The 19,274-nt window shown below is 41.8% G+C and overlaps 1 protein-coding gene and 1 long non-coding RNA gene across 7 annotated transcripts in view; one reads left to right on the forward strand and one right to left on the reverse strand.

Annotated features, from left to right (window-relative positions):
• The window catches only part of LOC106035612 (uncharacterized), an 81,540-nt gene that overhangs the window by 56,264 nt on the left and 6,002 nt on the right, over positions 1-19,274 (forward strand). The window lies entirely within an intron of this gene.
• The window catches only part of ANKRD55 (ankyrin repeat domain 55), a 51,014-nt gene that overhangs the window by 25,357 nt on the left and 6,383 nt on the right, over positions 1-19,274 (reverse strand). For both annotated transcript variants that reach the window (XM_013180512.3, XM_013180513.3), the window contains exons 2-6: positions 16,397-16,519; positions 14,525-14,655; positions 11,068-11,177; positions 7,763-7,823; positions 3,954-4,082 (exon numbers count right to left, since the gene is read on the reverse strand). In XM_013180512.3, the coding sequence (XP_013035966.1) occupies positions 3,954-4,082; positions 7,763-7,823; positions 11,068-11,177; positions 14,525-14,655; positions 16,397-16,519 (554 nt within the window). The remainder of the gene's footprint in view (positions 1-3,953; positions 4,083-7,762; positions 7,824-11,067; positions 11,178-14,524; positions 14,656-16,396; positions 16,520-19,274) is intronic.

Consider the following 19,274-nt stretch of genomic DNA (forward strand, 5'->3'; position numbering starts at 1 on the left):
TTATTTCATGTAAAGGCAGTTTTTCTGATAATCTGGTTGTACTGATGAGTTTGTATATCAATATTGTGCACTTCTGTACCACATACAAGTCACAGGGGCTTTCGACTTACAATCTGTCATAAATGGAAGTGGAAAAATAGGTCACAGCTACAATAAGTAGCACTAGGGAATGTCCCTGGGCATCTGAAGTCAGCTGGCCATACTGTAAAATTTTTTAAATTCTTCAAATTAAAAGCTCCTGATGGTATTGGAGCATGTTTGTTTCTTACTCAAAACCAACCTTTTTGCAATCGCTTTTCTTCCTCATTTTGCAGCTTGACAGCTCATTCCATTGAGCCCTGCTGCTATGCAGTGGCCCATCCTCCATAAGCAACAGCTTTACTTTTGCTGGAATGACAATATTTGCACAAGAAAGGGATTTCTTAAGGTAATGGTTAAAAAAAAAAAAGTGAATCTGTTTTTTCATTCATTTCTTAGCAGACAAAATTGTCTTTAAATCTTAGTGACTTAAAAAAATAAAGTGCTGCTCTCCCTTTATAGCTATCTCTAGAAAACTGCATGAAACAAACAAAAACCACATCCAAATTTGCAGCAAAATAAATCTGCCTGAAACCACCCAGACTGTGAAAGGTGCCCAGTTCATGCATCTTTTCTGGCCTATTCCAGCAGCAAACACATCTGCCGTGAAGAAACACCCACTATTTCTTAAGAGCTCTGAGAAGCTTCTCTCTGAATCCTTCCACTACAGGCAGCCCACAGGAGAAAAACTGGGTGCTGGGCAGAGAGGATGAGCGCAGAGTGATGCGCTAGGGACAGACCTGGTCCCAGCCACCGCTGCCTGCTCTGGGCCCCTTCCCCTGCCCCTGGGCTGGGAGGCCAGGTGTGCCTTTTGCGATCCCCTGCAGCAACAGAGCAGCTCGTTCCTAGACATCCTGAAATGCAAGTACAGAGAGGCTGCCACACCTTCCCAGACAAACACAAATGAGTAATTGTGCTTTTCTTTTACGGTGTGTGTTATACAGGTATTTCTTTCTGCTCTCAGGAAAGGAGGGAATTAAATAATTCATTAGTTTCTAAGAAACAAATATTCCAAGTTTGTGTTTTTTTTTTTTTTTAAATTAGCACTGCAAATCAAAACATATATAAAAAAATCAGAAGTGCAGCTCCACATGGCAGAATATTATATTCAGTAGCTTCTTTTTATCCTAGAAGTTCACTTTTTTTTTTTTTTTTTTTTTTTTTTTTACTTTACAAGAAACAATCACTAGAAATCTTGGTTTGATTGTTTGTTTATTCTTAAAATGAAAGCTGATATTTTTAGATAATCACATGACTTTGTGAGCCAGAGTATTAAGAAAGAGACAAAGAAACTTCTGGTAAAAACCATGCCAAGTGGCAAGACAATGCAGGAAGACTATAAATCTTCCTAGACTGTTTTTAGGGTACTAATAATACCATTATGATGTATGCTAGTGTAGCATGCTAGTGTATAATAATATATCATATACTATATTTTACAAGGATTTCAATGACATCATTATCTAGGACTTTTAAAAAGGCTTTAAACTTAATTCCGGTATCAGGTAACAGGTTTTCTTTATAACAGTACGCTTCCTTCTGATTACAGCAGTTATTGCTTATTGGAATGAAAGGAGAGAAACACCTCCTGAGACACTCCTACTATAGCCCTATCTGTACTGACTCTTGAAAATATTGCATGCGTGAAAGATTTGACATGAGGCATTCCCACTTTGAACCAGAATGATTCGTGTTTTTGACACTGATGCTGACACATTTGCACTGAAGGCATGAACTCGAGCAGCAGGAAGCTCGAGCTTCTCAGTACAGCAGATCTTGGTGTGGGCAAGGTGTCTTTAGGGTTGGGACGCAACAGCCCGTCTGTCTGGTGGAAGACCAAGCACCAAACGTGTTCTTTGAAACAGACAGCGCAGAGCTATTATTCTGTATGGAACACGTTTGTTGGTGGTGGATGATGGTTTTTATGTGGTCCTGCTCTGAGTTTCAGTCCAGCGTGCACAAACTGCCTTTTCTTCTGCAGTGTCTGAAACAAGTTTCTATGTTATGCTTGGTCTTCCCCTTACTGAGTTTTTAAAAACTTAAATTAAACACAAGGCCCTATTCAGACAAAAACAACCCCTGCAGCTGTTACTGCTTGAGCTCTGTGGGTCTCTTGTGCTCTGAAGATATAAAAGCAATTCTTAAAGGAAAATTAGCCCCTTTCCAGCAGCTATGGAAGAGGTTATTAAACATTGCTTAACACAGTCTTCTCAATGAGCACAACTCTGCCTTCATCTTTTGAACTCCAGGGGAAAATATTCACTGAGCATATTAAAAATTGGTACTTGGGAATGATGATCACATACAGCAGAGCTGTAACAGCAGACAAAGCCATGGCTGTCCACAGTATCTACTTCTCCTGGGCCTAACAGGGCAAGAGAGAGCACTGGCTGAAAATATTTCTTCTTGGCCAAGCCTGAGTAAGGGAAATGCTAACAGATCTATTCCATGCTCTGGTATTTGAACTAGCCCTTCTTGACCTATAGTATGAGAAATATGTGGATGAAGGAAGCAGTTTATAAGGCAGGAATCTGTCAAGAAGAGAAAGGGTGTCATCCTGCTCATATTTTCTCCTATTTCTGGGAGCAGCTTAGAGGGAGAAAGAAGAGTGATTTATGATTTAATGCCTCCACCTGAGGCAAAGTGGGTTTTGTGCAGTTGCAATTTCTCCCTTTCTTAAGGGTTGTTCTGCACATTTATGAGACGATGTGGGAGGAGCAAGCCTAGAAAAAACGCACAACGGATTTTAGACTAGATAACTAGTTTCCAAAGGCGAAAGAGTAAAGGAAGTAACCCAAGTTCAGACTGATCAGGATTAAAGAATGAAACTGTTGTTGAAATAACACCAGTTGCGGAGGCCAAAATATAACTCAATTTCAGAAAAACAAAATTTGAGCCTATTGTACCTGAACCATCTGTGGGAGGCTGTGGTTGAAGAAAACAGATTATTCTTTCTAGATGTCCTTACTCATTTATAGCACGTGGCAGTTCAAAGCTTTTTTATTTCTTTGTTGACACATATTTTAAGATGAGCAGACTTGGACCAAAAGGTGAGGATGCAAATATTTAGTCATTGTAGGAAAACGTTACTGGATTTTTGTGCAAGTTCTATTTTTGCTTATCTGTTGAGCAGGTGTTTTGAACACTGATAGTGGAACTTGCTATGGCAAGTGAGCAAGTACAAACAGGTTTATATGATTGCTATCCTTTCATCTGAGATGTTTTTTTGCAGTAAAGTTTATGCATAACTTTTTAAACTACACCATTTTAGACCACTTGCTAATAAGCATATTACCAATTGCATAATAGTGTTAAATGTCATATGCATTTATTTACCTTTGTGTTTTTCTTCTCTAATGATCTCCCACATAGTTTTTAGCAATTTGACATTTTTTTTTGCATAGGAGATAGGGAGATACAGCTCAACAGGAAATGTGTCTGTCTCCCCATCTTCCTTAATCTCCAAGAAGCAGGGGCTCAACCCTTCTACCAATTGTTCCACAACTATTTATTTTTAAAGACATTTTAAATTGCATTTACATTATTCTATTCCCAAAGATCATTAGAAAACTATTTAAGCTGCATATTTCTGCAAACCTGATTCAGTGAAAAAAACAAAGCACATGTGCAGCATGCATCACACTTGTAGTCCCAGTGAGATAAATGATAACTTTGTTCAGGGCAACAGAGCTCGGTCTACATGAAGCATGCCTTGCTCTCTGGAGCAGGTGTTGGATCCTTGTCCCATGCCACTGGCAAAATGCTGAGGGTGTTACTGGACATTCTTAGCATCCCTTTTCCTCATTTCATTTAGGAAAACACAATAGCTGGCTCAGTTCAAGCAACTGCCTGATGAAACAGCAGCCACGCCTCACCTGAACAGCCCAGTGCAGAGCGGTTTTGAAGTCTTTGTCCACCAGGGTCAGGTCTGCTCCCTTGTGCAGCAGGGTCTGCACGTGCTGGGGCCTGTTGTGGAAAGCAGCCCAGTGGAGTGAAGTCATTCCCTGAAAGCCACAAACCCAGAGAGCAAATAATGGTCATGCATGGTAGCTCCCTTCGCGTCTCTTTCAACTACAGATAAGCTAGACTGTTCTGAAACCATTTTGGCTGGACTGACTCTTTCCTCTCTGTCATGATTTGGAAAGATTAGTTACAACTTCTGAATTAATTATATGAGGGAATCTAGCAATAGTCTTTTTGGAGTCATTACAGAAAATCAATACAAATATGAATGCTTGTTCCATGCCCATCTAAAAAATGCATGGTCATCACAAAAAAATGATGGCTGGGGAATGGTTCCTCCTGCTAAGTTTGTGTCCCATGAGAAAGGACTATTTTAGGCTGGTGCTCTGTCATGACACAGTGTGACGTTTATCTTAGACCTTATCTTTGATTATAAGCTTTGTTAAGTATTATAAGCTAGAATTTTAGCTGACACTAATTAGCAAGCTAAAGAACTGCCTCAGTGATGTCAACAAAAAGACACACAATATAAACATCCCTTATTAACTGTTTAGGAATAAAACAAAGCAAACGTTAACTGGTTTACCTGCATTTTCATTCCATTTTACCTGTGTTTAGTCAGTCTCAGTAGATTAGAGAATTCATGGCCTGTAATTTCACCTTGTCATCAACATTGTTATACACACCTATAGTTTACTCTAAACCCATAATATCAAAGACTTTCTGCATGAAATTACAACAGCAGCATGCTTTTTAAAAATTGCTAGTGTTGTTCAGATGTGGTAACATTTTACTTTGGGGAGGTGTTATTTACTACCTGTTACCACTGAAAATGTATTTTAAGGGTCTTTTCTGGGTTCTAAAATGTTAAAAACCAAAAAAATGTAGAGTGGAAAAAAAAGGTAAACTTGGCATGGAACCCCATAAAGCCAATTGGCAACAACCCCGATAAAGCACAAACTATAAAGCATTCAAGCAGAAAACTTATCAGTGAACTAATACTGAAAGTTGTTAGCAGTATTTTCTACGTAAAAGTTTGAACCCCTTAGCTTTCATTTCTCTGAACTCATCAGGTACATTTTAAGGATTTTCAAGTCCTCACATGGCTTAAATATGGATGATGACAAAATACAACAGTTGAAGAAGAGCAGTTTTGGTCTTAGCTTGGTTTTACAAAGCTTAGGCATGAGGGGTTAGGTTTTGTAAAACCAAAAATGCGGATGAAATCCTGTACCCACTGAAATTAATGAGAGCTCTGCCACTGATACCAGTGGACCAAGGTTTTGGTACTGGGAACCAATTACTATTGACAGACACACAATGTGATGCTCTTAAGTGAGGTTCGAGTGAAGTGTTTCCAGATTGGACATGGGTCCTCACACCTAACCCTGGAGAGCAGGAAAAGTCACTGGAAGAGGGGAAGCTACAGCATACTAGGCCAGCTTTTCATCATTCACTCTCAGTCTGTTGATATGGACAAAAGGGCAAAATACATGAAAAAACAAGTTTTTCTCTGTTCTTGCCATAGTCATCAGCAGCCAGCTGTAAAGTAAGCGTGTAAAAACTGTGTGTAGGAATCAAAGACCTTCCTAGTCCAGGGTCAGAGGGGTCAGTAGGAGATGTTTAGGAAAAGAATATACGAAATAAGGCTCAGTGTTATACATTCACATAACATTTGGCAATCTCACTAATGACTTCTTGTGCCATCGAGACCTCCACGTGGTAACCACTCATTTCGTGAAAAAGTGCTTCCTTTCATTTTCTTCATATTCATTCACTGCTGCCTGATAATTTCTGTGGGTGCCCGCCTTATTTTAGATGCAAAAGACAGTGAACAGTCATTCTCTTTTCATCTTCTCTGTGCTGTTTACGATGTCACGAACTTGTATTATATCATCCCCCTGACATAGTTACCATCCTGAACATCCTGTTGTAGTTAGTTTGTTCTGGTTATTGACCTACCCATGAAAGGAAGCTATTCTATAATAATCTTTGTAGTCCTTTTCTGTTCCTGTTGTTGTATATGCTTTTTCAGATGACTCTTGCAGCCGGCATTCACGGTGCAGGTATACCAAGAATTTAGACAGAGCGTAGGGCTGCTTCCTGTTTTGTTCTCTTTTTCTTTTCTAATAATTCATGTTCCACGTGTCCTTCTGGAATGCCCAAAAGAGTACAGAGAGTTGAGCTGGTCAGAGCAGCACCTCACATGTGTGGGCAGGCTGCAGTGGACGATGGCTGTGCAGCTCGTACCCATCTGCTTTGTGCAAGGTGATAGCACCCTTGAGTGGCATCTGCGGTTGTGAGAGGAAGGATGAGGGTGATATCAGAACTGTCAAAGCTGTAGGGCTCTGAAGATCTAAAAAATGTAATGTTAAAAATAAGAAAGCCCAACAATTGCACATTTATTAAAAAATAGAGAGCAATAGGGGACATAAAAGGAGAAAAACAAATAGTAAAAACAAAACAAATGGTTATTGATGATTGGGCAGCAGTTCCATGAGCATAGATGGGTGCAATCCAGTGAAAGGGGACCTGAAATAGCATTCAGAGGCTGTGTTTGCCTCTGGGAAATATATTGTGATACTGCTTTTGCTCAGATTCTAGGCTTTTTCAGGGAATGTTTCTTCCCATTTTTGTCTCACAAGGCTTCATAATAAACCCACAGAAAGCCACAGTTGTGGAAACTATGAAACCTCCAGATGTATTTTTTACCGTTTGTGTGTTCATGCATTGATCTGTGTGTTTTTCTCAAGTGTAGATGGGAAAACTGAAGTGTTTTACTTATGCTAGGAGAACAGCCCTATTAGCAGAAATAATTTGTGAGGTTCCACACTTTTCAGAAAACACAAATATTCAGGGTTTAGCAGTGACATTTTAACAAATATTCCCATGCCAAATGACCTAGACCAAAAGTTCTAATTTGCATTCAGTGATGCATCACAGCAAACCATTATGGCTTGAAATTGTCATTCATGGTTACATGCAACTCATTAGCAACATAATTCTATGCCAAGACAAACCATATGTCTGGTTTAGGCTGTTGTAAGTGGGGTCTGCAAACCATCCAGTAGATAAGGGATACTCATGGGAAGAGGGAAAATTAGCAGCCCTGTGGTGGTTCTGGCACCATGGAGAAGAGAAACACCCTTGAGCAATTGCTAGAGCAAATACAAACACAGGAAAAGATGTCCAGAGTCTCCCTCGTGCCTTGGCGTCTTTATCTGGAGTACACATCTGGGAAGTTGACGCTCTCCTGTGTACACTGTATGTGTACATGCAGGGCCAAGTTCTTTAAGGGACAGAGTAACCCAGCATAAATTTTTGTTCCTCCATGCTTGTTCTGTGCAATACCAGGTTTCTGTTATTTTTCCTGTGAACAGTTAGTTCTTTAATGACGGGACATTTGGAAAAAGTGAAGATTTAATCCAGGGTCCAACTTAAAAAGGATCAAAAGCAATTTATGTCTTGGCAAGTGAGTTAAGAGACTGAAGATACCTCATAGCTGGCAGTATACAGATAAGTATTATTAGTGTACAAGTGCATCACACATTGTGGGAAAAATGCGATAGGGCTTTGGAGAGTTCAGCAACAGCGTTACAGAAATACCTGACTTGTGCATAGTCTCATGATAAAATTGATAGTTCAGTGAACTCTTTCTGAACAGCATGAACCGTATGATCCCAGAGACTAGGACAGTGACTTTCAGCACAAGCTCACTCACCTCATTGTCCTGATGATTAATTTCACTAAGATTTGACTGCTGCAGAAGCACGTTCAGGAGCCTGTGGAAGCAATGACATAATCAGTGTGCTGCGCTCCTGACTAAACCTGAAAATTTGACAGTTTTGAGAAAAAAAGGCATGCAATTTCAAGACAAATCAGTATTAGTAACGGGCACAGGTCAGAATCTTAGGTCTGCACTTTGTCATATTAAAAAAGCAAATAAGACTTCATGGCTTATTGTCAGAACTTTGTGAATCAAAAGCAGATCCACTAGGAAGAATTCTTACGGTGATTGCCAGGGTAGAATCAGAATATGTAATGCTATACGTGTGTGCAGTTTTTGGTAGCAATACCTCATCATTCTATTTCATAAAGTTTTAAACAAACAGAAATATTAATGACCTGTTTCTAAAATGATTTTTCATGCTCTGTAACTCTCAGCGTAATGTGATATTGTGTATGTGTTTGTGTGTGCGTACCTGCATATATACTATATGTTTACACACACCTAAACCAATAGCATTTGGCAAGACCTTACAGTTTTTCTGCTGGGATAGAGCCATTGTTATGGTATAAAACATAGCAATGCTTCAGTTCACCTTCTTATGGAATATCAGACTACAAACACTCCCCTCTGGTGGAGGGAACAGTTACAATAAAAAAGTCACGTGCAATATTCAACTGCAATAATGCTGCACAGTTTTTACTATTCCTTTCCTTATGGCATCCTGTGAAGATGTTCTGAAATCACTATAGGTTATGTTTCATAGTAGGACGCTAAGTGTTTGGATCATGTAGAGGACCATGGAAACGAAAGGGACCACTCTGTCAGAGCCTGTAACAAAGCCAAATAGCATAGGTGCTAATGTGGATGTACAGTTGTTCTGATTCTAGGAAAAGGAAAGATATAACCTTAGTGGATCCTTTGGTAAGACCATAATGCAAAACTGTGCTTAAAGACAATGAACTGTCAAGATGGAAACTCTGATAAATGTACAGACAGTGCACAACTAAATGCAAGCAGTGATGGACTGATTCCCAGGAGACTGAGTGAAAATCTTTTGCTGCTTTTCGTCAGGACCATCTTCAACAACTTCCAGCACCTTTTCCAAACTGAATTGTGTTTGGGTGTGTTCATCAGATCAAGTTGAGAGTGTTGCATGTGGAATATTTTTTTTCTTATTATTAAAAAAACACAACATTATTCCAAACAAAACAAACAAACAACAACAACAACAAAATATTTACAAATGCTTAGGGCAAGTTCTGCAGGTGAAAATCTTATCTGTCTGGTAATGCCATCTTCAGGTGCAAGAAGTCCAAATTTATTTATTTTTTTTAGAATATCCCTTTATAGTGAAGACCGGGCAGATCCCAGTCCTTTGTCAGGACTTCATATCCATTTATATATGTATGCAGTCACTTGTAAGAAAGGGGTGTTAGACTTCTTTTTCTGAATCACACAACCAATGGCATAGTGAAGTCATACTACAGAAACTCTGAAAATTATGATTTAGGATTGTTGTGATTAGTTTTAAAAAAAAGTGATAGGGCAGAGACATTTTGTGGTTGTTAACTCAAACCAGAATCTCAGAAATTCACTATCCAAAGACAAGTCTGAGTAAAAATGTACTGGTGGGCAGAGAGAATGTGGGATAACAATAATAAGCTGTTAAAACTCCTTTATCTCACTGTTATATAATCTGTTACGTGGTTCTGTAGTTTAATCCCAGATATCATCAGAGAAACCAGTGTAGGGAAGGACATATCGTTCTTTGAGTGTAAAACCTATTTCAACAAAATTTGGCTCACTTATTTGCTCAGACCAACAGCAATGCTACCACTCAAATGTGTAGATATTCAGCCATCCCAACTGAAATTTCTCTGATTTCTATTCTTAAAGACAGAATGGATTCCCTTTCCACCTTGTCTCTTAGGCTCTGTGGTACCTGCATTGAAGCATATTAATCAATTATTGAAATAATACATGAACTGGCTGATCACAGTCTCTGGATTTCTGTGTGGTCCATGTGCTGGAAACAGCACATGGAGTTTTAGCAGGGGACTGCCAGCTTTTAAACTCAGCTGAAAAAGCATTTCATAGCTCACTGCTACATATACTTTTTTAATAATGACACGAGACTCAGGAGTGACAATGAGCATGATGGAAAAGCCCCTGCACAGTGCTCCAGGCATGTCTTCTGGGCATGGGGCAACCCCAGCCAGGAGGAGGCAGAGGACAAAGAATTGAGCAGCTGATGAATTCCTGTTTAGAGCAAAGGTCTGCCTGTGTCCATGGAGAATACGAAAAATGTTCAGTGAACCCTGCCTGCTGCTGTTAAAGTAGATTACTGTTCTCTTTCAAGTAGCAGCATGAGCAGTGTTGTACAAACATTGTCTTCTTTCTGTGGAGGCTTTGTTTAATGATAATGTTTTCATACTGCTGCAGAAACCTTAAACTATTCCTTCCAAGTGATGCATGAACAGCAATGATGAAGGTGGAAAATGAAGCAAGCTGTTAAAAAAGGCCAGAGAGCAAGATCAGCAGAAATGCACAGAGCTCTGGACTGGCCTGCTATGGTGACAATGACAAATACATAACCTCAGTGATAAAGTCACACGAATATTTTACATCTACTGAATGTTTTAACTGTCTCTAATATCTTCCTGTTCCTCCAGATATGATTTACTTCCTATTTTTTTAAGTGAATTTATTAGTAAGTACAAATCAAGACTTAATATATGTTAAACCTTCCTATTATCACAGGCTAGAATGAGACAAAGAGGATCTTTGTTGGAACTTCCCATCAAGAGGCATGCTTTAGTTCTTACCAGTAGGAGTAGTTAAAAATGAGACTTTCCACCAAACCTCAGCTTCCCCTTCACAGCAGGGGCTCTCAGAGAGATTGTCATGTGGAAAACTTTTCTCATGCTGGCCCATGCTACTTGGAGGAGGAATCCAGAAATAAAGAACTAGTTGTAACATTTCTTGTGGAGTGGTGCCAGAACGATCAAGGGAAACTAGAGTTTCAACCTTTACTTTATATATATATATATATGTATATATATATATTTCAATTTTACTATTTTTTCTCTATTTTTTTCTTTTGCTGTTGTTATTTTATATCAGTTTCCTCACCTTGCCTGACTATGTACCACTGTTATAGAAGCATTAGGTAATGCTTTTGCTCCTTTCTGCCCCTGTGACAGCGTGGGACGGGCTCCCCATTGGGCTGGGTAGCTATTTTTGCGGACTACCTGTTGAGATTCAACCAGAAAATGCTGGTGGAGCCTGGGACATACCTCACATCAGGCTCTGCAGTAGCAGCATGTAGTGGCAATCTCCCATTTTTATCAGGTATGTTCTGCTTAGCACCATTTCTGAGCAGGCTTACACAGCCTTCCAGCCATCCCTGAAAAAGAAATTACAGCACGTCAAAGAAGAAAGTAAAATGCATCAGGCTAGATACTTGGTGGTTCTGACCTTCATATGTGACCCTAGCTGTTTCTGTCACCTGAGGAAATATACTTTGTTTCTCTCTGCACTCAGAATGCTTTCTTTTTGTACTCTGACAGAGTAGCTCACCTATTGATTTCCCTTCCCTTCCCTTCCCTTCCCTTCCCTTCCCTTCCCTTCCCTTCCCTTCCCTTCCCTTCCCTTCCCTTCCCTTCCCTTCCCTTCCCTTCCCTTCCCTTCCCTTCCCTTCCCTTCCCTTCCCTTCCCTTCCCTTCCCTTCCCTTCCCTTCCCTTCCCTTCCCTTCCCTTCCCTTCCCTTCCCTTCCCTTCCCTTCCCTTCCCTTCCCTTCCCTTCCCTTCCCTTCCCTTCCCTTCCCTTCCCTTCCCTTCCCTTCCCTTCCCTTCCCTTCCCTTCCCTTCCCTTCCCTTCCCTTCCCTTCCCTTCCCTTCCCTTCCCTCTCTCCCTTCCCTTCCCTTCCCTTCCCTTCCCTTCCCTTCCCTTCCCTTCCCTTCCCTTCCCTTCCCTTCCCTTCCCTTCCCTTCCCTTCCCTTCCCTTCCCTTCCCTTCCCTTCCCTTCCCTTCCCTTCCCTTCCCTTCCCTTCCCTTCCCCCTTCCCTTCCCTTCCCTTCCCTTCCCTTCCCTTCCCTTCCCTTCCCTTCCCTTCCCTTCCCTTCCCTTCCCTTCCCTTCCCTTCCCTTCCCTTCCCTTCCCTTCCTTCCCTTCCCTTCCCTTCCCTTCCCTTCCCTTCCCTTCCCTCTCCCTTCCCTTCCCTTCCCTTCCCTTCCCTTCCCTTCCCTTCCCTTCCCTTCCCTTCCCTTCCCTTCCCTTCCCTTCCCTTCCCTTCCCTTCCCTTCCCTTCCCTTCCCTTCCCTTCCCTTCCCTTCCCTTCCCTTCCCTTCCCTTCCCTTCCCTTCCCTTCCCTTCCCTTCCCTTCCCTTCCCTTCCCTTCCCTTCCCTTCCCTTCCCTTCCCTTCCCTTCCCTTCCCTTCCCTTCCCTTCCCTTCCCTTCCCTTCCCTTCCCTTCCCTTCCCTTCCCTTCCCTTCCCTTCCCTTCCCTTCCCTTCCCTTCCCTTCCCTTCCCTTCCCTTCCCTTCCCTTCCCTTCCCTTCCCTTCCCTTCCCTTCCCCCTTCCCTTCCCGTCTCTCTCCCTTCCCGTCTCTCTCCCTTCCCCCTTCCCTTCCCTTCCCTTCCCTTCCCTTCCCTTCCCTTCCCTTCCCTTCCCTTCCCTTCCCTTCCCTTCCCTTCCCTTCCCTTCCCTTCCCTTCCCTTCCCTTCCCTTCCCTTCCCTTCCCTTCCCTTCCCTTCCCTTCCCTTCCCTTCCCTTCCCTTCCCTTCCCTTCCCTTCCCTTCCCTTCCCTTCCCTTCCCTTCCCTTCCCTTCCCTTCCCTTCCCTTCCCTTCCCTTCCCTTCCCTTCCCTTCCCTTCCCTTCCCTTCCCTTCCCTTCCCTTCCCTTCCCTTCCCTTCCCGTCTCTCTCCCTTCCCTCCTTCTTTTCTTTTTCCTTCTTTCCCCCCCTACACTTTTTTTTTTCTTTTCCTGCAGCTATGGCAAGCAGTGAATGAATAAACAGTGATTAAAAATCTGCTAATTCCTGTATCACTAGCAAATGCTACACATATTCCTGCATGTGAATTTAATTATGCTAGTTTAAACCATGAACAAGAGCACTTAATCTCATTTCCTTTATGAGATTTTAGCAGGGAAGGCAAATCAATACTAAAGAGCCTCAGAGTGTGGTCTTACAAACATTGTTGCAGAAGTTTGAATTAGTGACAATGTTAGACTAAGAACAGCACCAGAACAGATGGAATTAATCAGTTCTTGGACTAAAACCTTCTATTGATCACCTCAGCAAAACAGCGTGTAAATAATCTGGTTGCAATTGCATAAATTTTTCAGCGTATGCTTGAGTCACAGGGAAATCAAGCACGTGTTTAAGTATTTTCTTCAAACCTCTGCAAGCCACCGATAAAGACCATTGCCTCCTGTACGAGCTATGTTAGATCAACATCACCAGCATTCGTAGAGGAAAGTCAGAACATCCCCGTTGTGGCTTCTGGTGGAAGTACAGGACTACTGAATTCTGCATGTGATTTTGAACATGGAGCTCTGCTGAATTCAGTTCTCTGGACAGACATCACAGCCAATGCTCTCTAGACCTCTGATTATATCCGTCACAGAAACTGAAATGGAAACTTTGAAGCCTGGGTGGCTTAAATCTTTTCCAGTCATTTCTTTTTTTCCAAAGAATATCTGTTCCCCTCTGGGAAAAGAGGAAGGAAAAATGGAGCATGACACTAATTACGGGATTTTTTTCTTTAATATCTGGCAGAGGAAATGTTTATTCTCAAGTAAGTGAGGCATGCCCCTTGCACTGAATAAGTGTCTGTGAATAAGCATGTTTTGCTTTTTTCTACACATATTTTCTGGCTGAATGTCTAATAGCTGAGCAGAAACATTGTTTTTGTCTTGAAATTGCAGGAATAAACGATTCAAGTGTTGAGATTTATTCAGGCTGCCACTATATCTGTTTAAATGTACTGGCAGTCATCCAGCCAGAACTCATACCAAGCGCTATGGGTAAACATTCCTTCCTCCTTTCTTTCCAATGAGTCAAGAAAGCCTATGGTCAACCCTTCGGCCCAACTAACCTGGTCCCCATCCTCTCCCTGAGTTCTGAATCCCCTCCAGTGAGGAGCAAAAGACTAAGAAGAATGCAATCCTTTCATATTTCAGACAGACAGCACTGCATCTCCCTTCTCAAATTTCTTGATGAGATGTCTTCCCCTACTGCCACTTGCATGTGGGTTTAGTGGGGGGTTGGATTTGCTTAAGAACTGAGTATCTGTGCTGATATCTGCAGCACCTTGAACCTGGCTGTTCAAGGTCCAGCACTATAATGAAGGGAAAAGCAATGCCCTAGGTCCTGGGGTGTGCAGGTAAACATGCTTGCTGGCCACCCAGAGTTGAGATAGGAATGTGTTTCCTGGAGCATAAAAATCTGATACAGAGGACCCTGGCTGTAGTGAGAACCCCATATCATACACTGGTTTTACAAGCCAAAATAGGAAGGATATTATGAAAAGAGTTATGAAACTTTTTTTACAATCATCCAAAGCTTCCAGCTTCCATTGTAAATTTTGCAGTTTCACTGCTATCTAGAACCAAATATTTTGTCCTTTTTTTTCTTTCTTTTCTTTTTTTTTTTTTTTTCTGTAATACAAACAGAAATCTTATTTGCTCTACATATTTCCTCTCTTCACTCCACCTATCTTTCCACCCTCCTCCCCCAAGACTTGGTACCAGATAAGTTGCCAGAGATAAACTGGTACGTCCACAAGCATCTTGAGTATTAATATTGGCTCCCATCTTCAGTAAAAGCTTCACGGTATCGACCTGACGTCCTGACACAGCATGCATCAAAGGTGTGCAACCTGGGGAAGAAAGTCAAATGTTCTTTTACAACTTTTATTTTTTCATAGCCATGAGAGAGATATTTTGTTATTTGCTGATGTTAGCATTGGCAAATTAACAAGTCCTTTCTCTCACAACTGTCCAACAGCTCTGCTCAGCTTTTTTCAGGCAGGAAGTAACTCCCGTGCCAGCTAGATTGCTACTGATTATAAAAAGAACATAACTTCAGAGCAAAAGCCTTGCTTCATTAACTTTACATCTGTAGTGAATATTGGTTTTCTATTGACAAAATTCCCATATAAACTATTGACTTTGTACACCATTTTGGAGGCTGATATTCTTCAAAGTGAATAGTTGCCAGGTTATGTTTGGCTAATTTTCTCAAACCACAGCTTTATTCTGTGTCTATGTGTTCAAAAGATGTATGAAATCAAGCCATATCTCATGCAAAGCTGTGTTTCAGATGATGCTTTGTGTAGACTATGACTTATTTTAAAGACTGGATTTACCCTAGAGTAGTTTCTTTTCTGCCATCATGAGAACTTATTTTATATTCTGCAAACCATTCCTGTGCTGGAAAGAGACTGAAATCTATGTTCAAACTTAATACTCAGATTTATTTAATACTCTGTATTATAGTATCATTTAATTGCTTCCCCGTCCTTCCATTCTGTTAACTGCTCAACAACAGCAAAGTCTTTCCTGCAGAATCTGACAAAGCAATTCCAAGTTACTAAACTGGGAATAAATTTGAATGTTAGAAGCCATAACATGCAACAAGGCACAACTGAGGAATAATTATTCTTTCTGAATTCAGTCAGACTGTTGAGCAAATAAATATGCGCTACTCAAGCTAAGATTATGCACACTCTGCCATATGTGTAGGATACAGCCATATGTTTTGTCTTGCAAGACTGGTCTTAGTTACATTTTATGTACAACCTAGTAAGCAACTGGAGCTGGAGCTGAAATGCTTCCTGTTTTTAATCAGTCTACCTCCACTCAGAGCCCTTCACATTGATAAAGATTAGAATACATGGTGTTCATATCAATCCTTCTAAAGAAATTGCAATAAAATATACTCTTGACCAAACCAAGATTTTCTAGAAAAAAGGTTGCAGAGATCTGTAGCTTTAATTGATATGGAAAATTTAATTTAATTGATATGGAAAATGGATGCAATGGAAAACTCAGCCATGGGAGAGTGCTTTGTAACAGTATTATATAGAAACCTGAACACAAAGGAAAAGGAGTGCAGTCTCACAGATTAAACAGATCAGTTAATTCATTGTATATTGTACAGTTAGCCCTTTGGCAAAAAAACACATAACAAAATCTTTCAAATTTGTTTGTACCTGTGCACACACTTTTAAAGTGCAAATTACTGAAACCCTTTACTCTAGAGATGTACAGAATTTATAGGATTTAACTTTGATAAAAATATTCTTCTCCCTTCCTTGAAAGAACAGCAGTTTCTCAAGAACCTCCCCAAAGAAGATAAAATAGATTCTTGATACAGTTCTGTTTGATTATGTCAAATCAGCTTATTTTTATTTGTAAAAAAAATATCTTAGAGCTACAGGGGAAAAGAAGCATCTAAATTATGCATTTCTAGTGGGTGTTCAAAAGAATAACTCAAATTTTCCATATTCTGCTACTAAGCATAATTTTCTGAACACAAACATCAGGATTTAAAAATGGAAAATTTAATTGGAATCTGAAGCCCCTAATCCCCTGAGAAAAAGCTCAGCCCTCATTTACCCTCACTGTCGCAGCACTCCAGGATGGAAGGATCTTCTCGAATCACTGCAGTTAGTGTGTTCACATCACCATTAGCTGCTGCTTGGTAAACTACAGTCAGGTCAATCTCTTCTGCTGCATCACCTACACAGAGGAGTACATCCATGAGTAAGCAGAGAGCAAGTACAAATGATTAACAGTGAAAATAATAGCACATTTCACTGAATTTGTGTGAATGTTGTAGTGGGTTTACGTGGCAAGGTTTTGGTAGTGGGGGGCTGCAGGAATGGCCTCTGTGAGCAGAGCCCAGCAGCTGCCCCATGTTAGGTAAGGGCCAGTTTCAGCCAGCTTCAAAAAGGCCCACTGCTGCCCGGAGTTCAGCCAATAAGCAATATTGTTTGTGCCTCTGGGAGAGCAGATTTAAGAAAGGGAAAAAAACCTGCTGTGCTACAGCAGCTGGGAGGGCAAGGAGTGATAACCAGCCCTGCAGCCCCCCAGGTGAGTGCAGCAGGAGGGCAGGAGGTGCTCCAGGCAGGCAGCAGCAGTTCCCCTGCGGCCTGTGGAGAGGCCCCTGGTGGAGCAGGCTGTCCCCCTGCAGCCCACGGGTCCCACACGGAGCAGATCTCCACGCTGCAGCCCGTGGAGGAGCCCCCGGTGGAGCAGGTGGATGTGGCCTGGAGGAGGCTGCGGCCCATGGAGAGCCCCCGCAGGAGCAGGCCCCGGGCCGGAGCTGCAGCCCGTGGAGAGGAGCCCACGCAGGAGCAGGGGGTCTGGGGGGAGCTGCCGCCCGTGGGGGACCCGTGCTGGAGCAGTTTGCTCCTGGGGGATGGACCCCGTGGTACGGAGCCGTGTGGGAGCAGGTCTTGAAGAGCTGCTGCCTGTGGGCAGCCCCCGCAGGCTCAGTTCGGGCAGGACGGCATCCCGTGGGAGGGACCCCGCGTGGAGCAGGGGCACAGAGTGACGGTGACCAGAGAGACGAAGCCTCAGGGACTGACCGCAGCCCCCATTCCCCTGCACTGCTTGGGGGGAGGAGGTAGGAGAGGGTGGATGGGGAGAGGGTGTTTTTAGTTTGAATTTTTAGTTTCTCACTGCTCTAGCTTGTAATAATGGGTAATAAATGACGTTAATCTCCCTATGCTGAGTCTGTTTTGCCCGTGGTGATCACAGAATCACAAAATTGTAGGGGTTGGAAGGGACCTCAGGAGATCATCGGGCCCAACCCCCCTGCCAAAGCAGGTTCCCTACAGCAGGTTGCCCAGGTAGGCGTCCAGACAGGCCTTGAATATCTCCAGAGAAGGAGACTCCACAACCTCCCTGGGCAGCCTGTCCCAGTGCTCCGTCACCCTCACCGTAAAGAAGTTCTTTTGCGTGTTGGTGTGGAACTTTCTGTGATCCACTGTGTGGGCATTGCCTCTTGTCCTGTCAAATTGTTAATTGATAATCGTTGAGTGATCTCCCTGTCATGAGGGCTCCCTGTCCTGACCCCTTTGCATAATATTTTCTCCCCCTTTTCCTTTGAGAAGGGGGAGTGAGAGAGTGGTTGTGGTGGAGCTCAGCTGCCCACCTGAGTAAAACCACCACAGCTCTATAACTTGAAGTGGAATAAAGTGTATGCAAACAGCACAGTGGCTTTTATTAGTCATATGAAACTTTTTTCACCGTTAACTTCTTCAATAAACCGTCAGACATAGATGCTGAAATGGCATAATAAAACTTGTGGAAAGTTTCCACCTCTTAAAAGAAATCATACTAATATTAATGTGACATGAATTGAGAAACAATGAAGTAATAACTGAACTAGCTCATTATATTACTGACTATACTTCTGTGAGATAGGATGACATTGGAACACAACAGGTGTTTACAGTTTCAGTGTTGTCCCTTATTTCAGTCAGCCTTGAGCGCTTTACACTCGATGATATGCCCTGGGAAGAGACTCACAATCCTATCACAAAACGTGTCAAGGGTTTGCTAAAGAAGGGTGGACTTCTTCAAATACTTTTTTTTTTTTTTTTTTCCCACAGAAAACATTGATAATCATCAATAGGACTATCATCAATGGATTGGGAGGGCACAGTTCTGTACATTTTATTCTAGAGATGGCAGAGCAAAGCCAATTGCCAAACAAACCTAAGAGCTAAGTAACAGCTAAGGCTAATGAAAAGAAACAAAACAACAACAACAACATTTTAATGATATGTCTTAGACCCAAGCACTGCTGTAAAATCACCTTATCCTTAAGTTCCTGAGAAGATTTCGGGGAAAATCTGAAACAAAGAGCAGAGCAGTTTGAAATTACGAGGTCTGTGACAAGGGGAGACACAGAGCCTGTTTAAAATGGGGAAGAATGCAAACCAAACCACAAGCAGTCCCCCAACACCCTCAGTAAATCTGTGCCGATGTGGCATTTTTGCTCTTCCCCTTGACTTAGCTAAAAGCACAGCTACTTGCACAAAAGAAGAATGAAATGACAGAAGGGCATGGTTATGTGTGGGAATATATTTATGTGCATGAAAATATCATTGATATTTGGTGAGATTATGAACTGATCTCAAGAAAATTAATTTTATTTTTTTTAGAAATAGGCATGGGCCATGTACCAATATGCACTTAAGTCATGTATTCAAATTTAATATTCACAAAAACACATAGGGCTATTGTGGACTAGATTTGCAGAGAAGACGAAGTCCCTAACTTGTGAGGCAGACAAAGGGGAGAAATCTGGGGAAAGCCCAACAGCTTGATCTAAGCAAAATTAGTTTCAGAGGCACTGATAACTAAACACATCACTGAGATGATTAATTTATGGAGAAATTATATTCCTGAGTGGTTTAGTAGCTTTACCGGGCACTCAACAATCAATGACAACATTTACTAATTTTGTTCATTAGGCTAGGTT

The sequence above is a fragment of the Anser cygnoides genome, chromosome Z (assembly GCF_040182565.1).
Source record: "Anser cygnoides isolate HZ-2024a breed goose chromosome Z, Taihu_goose_T2T_genome, whole genome shotgun sequence".
Taxonomy (NCBI): Eukaryota; Metazoa; Chordata; class Aves; order Anseriformes; family Anatidae; genus Anser; species Anser cygnoides.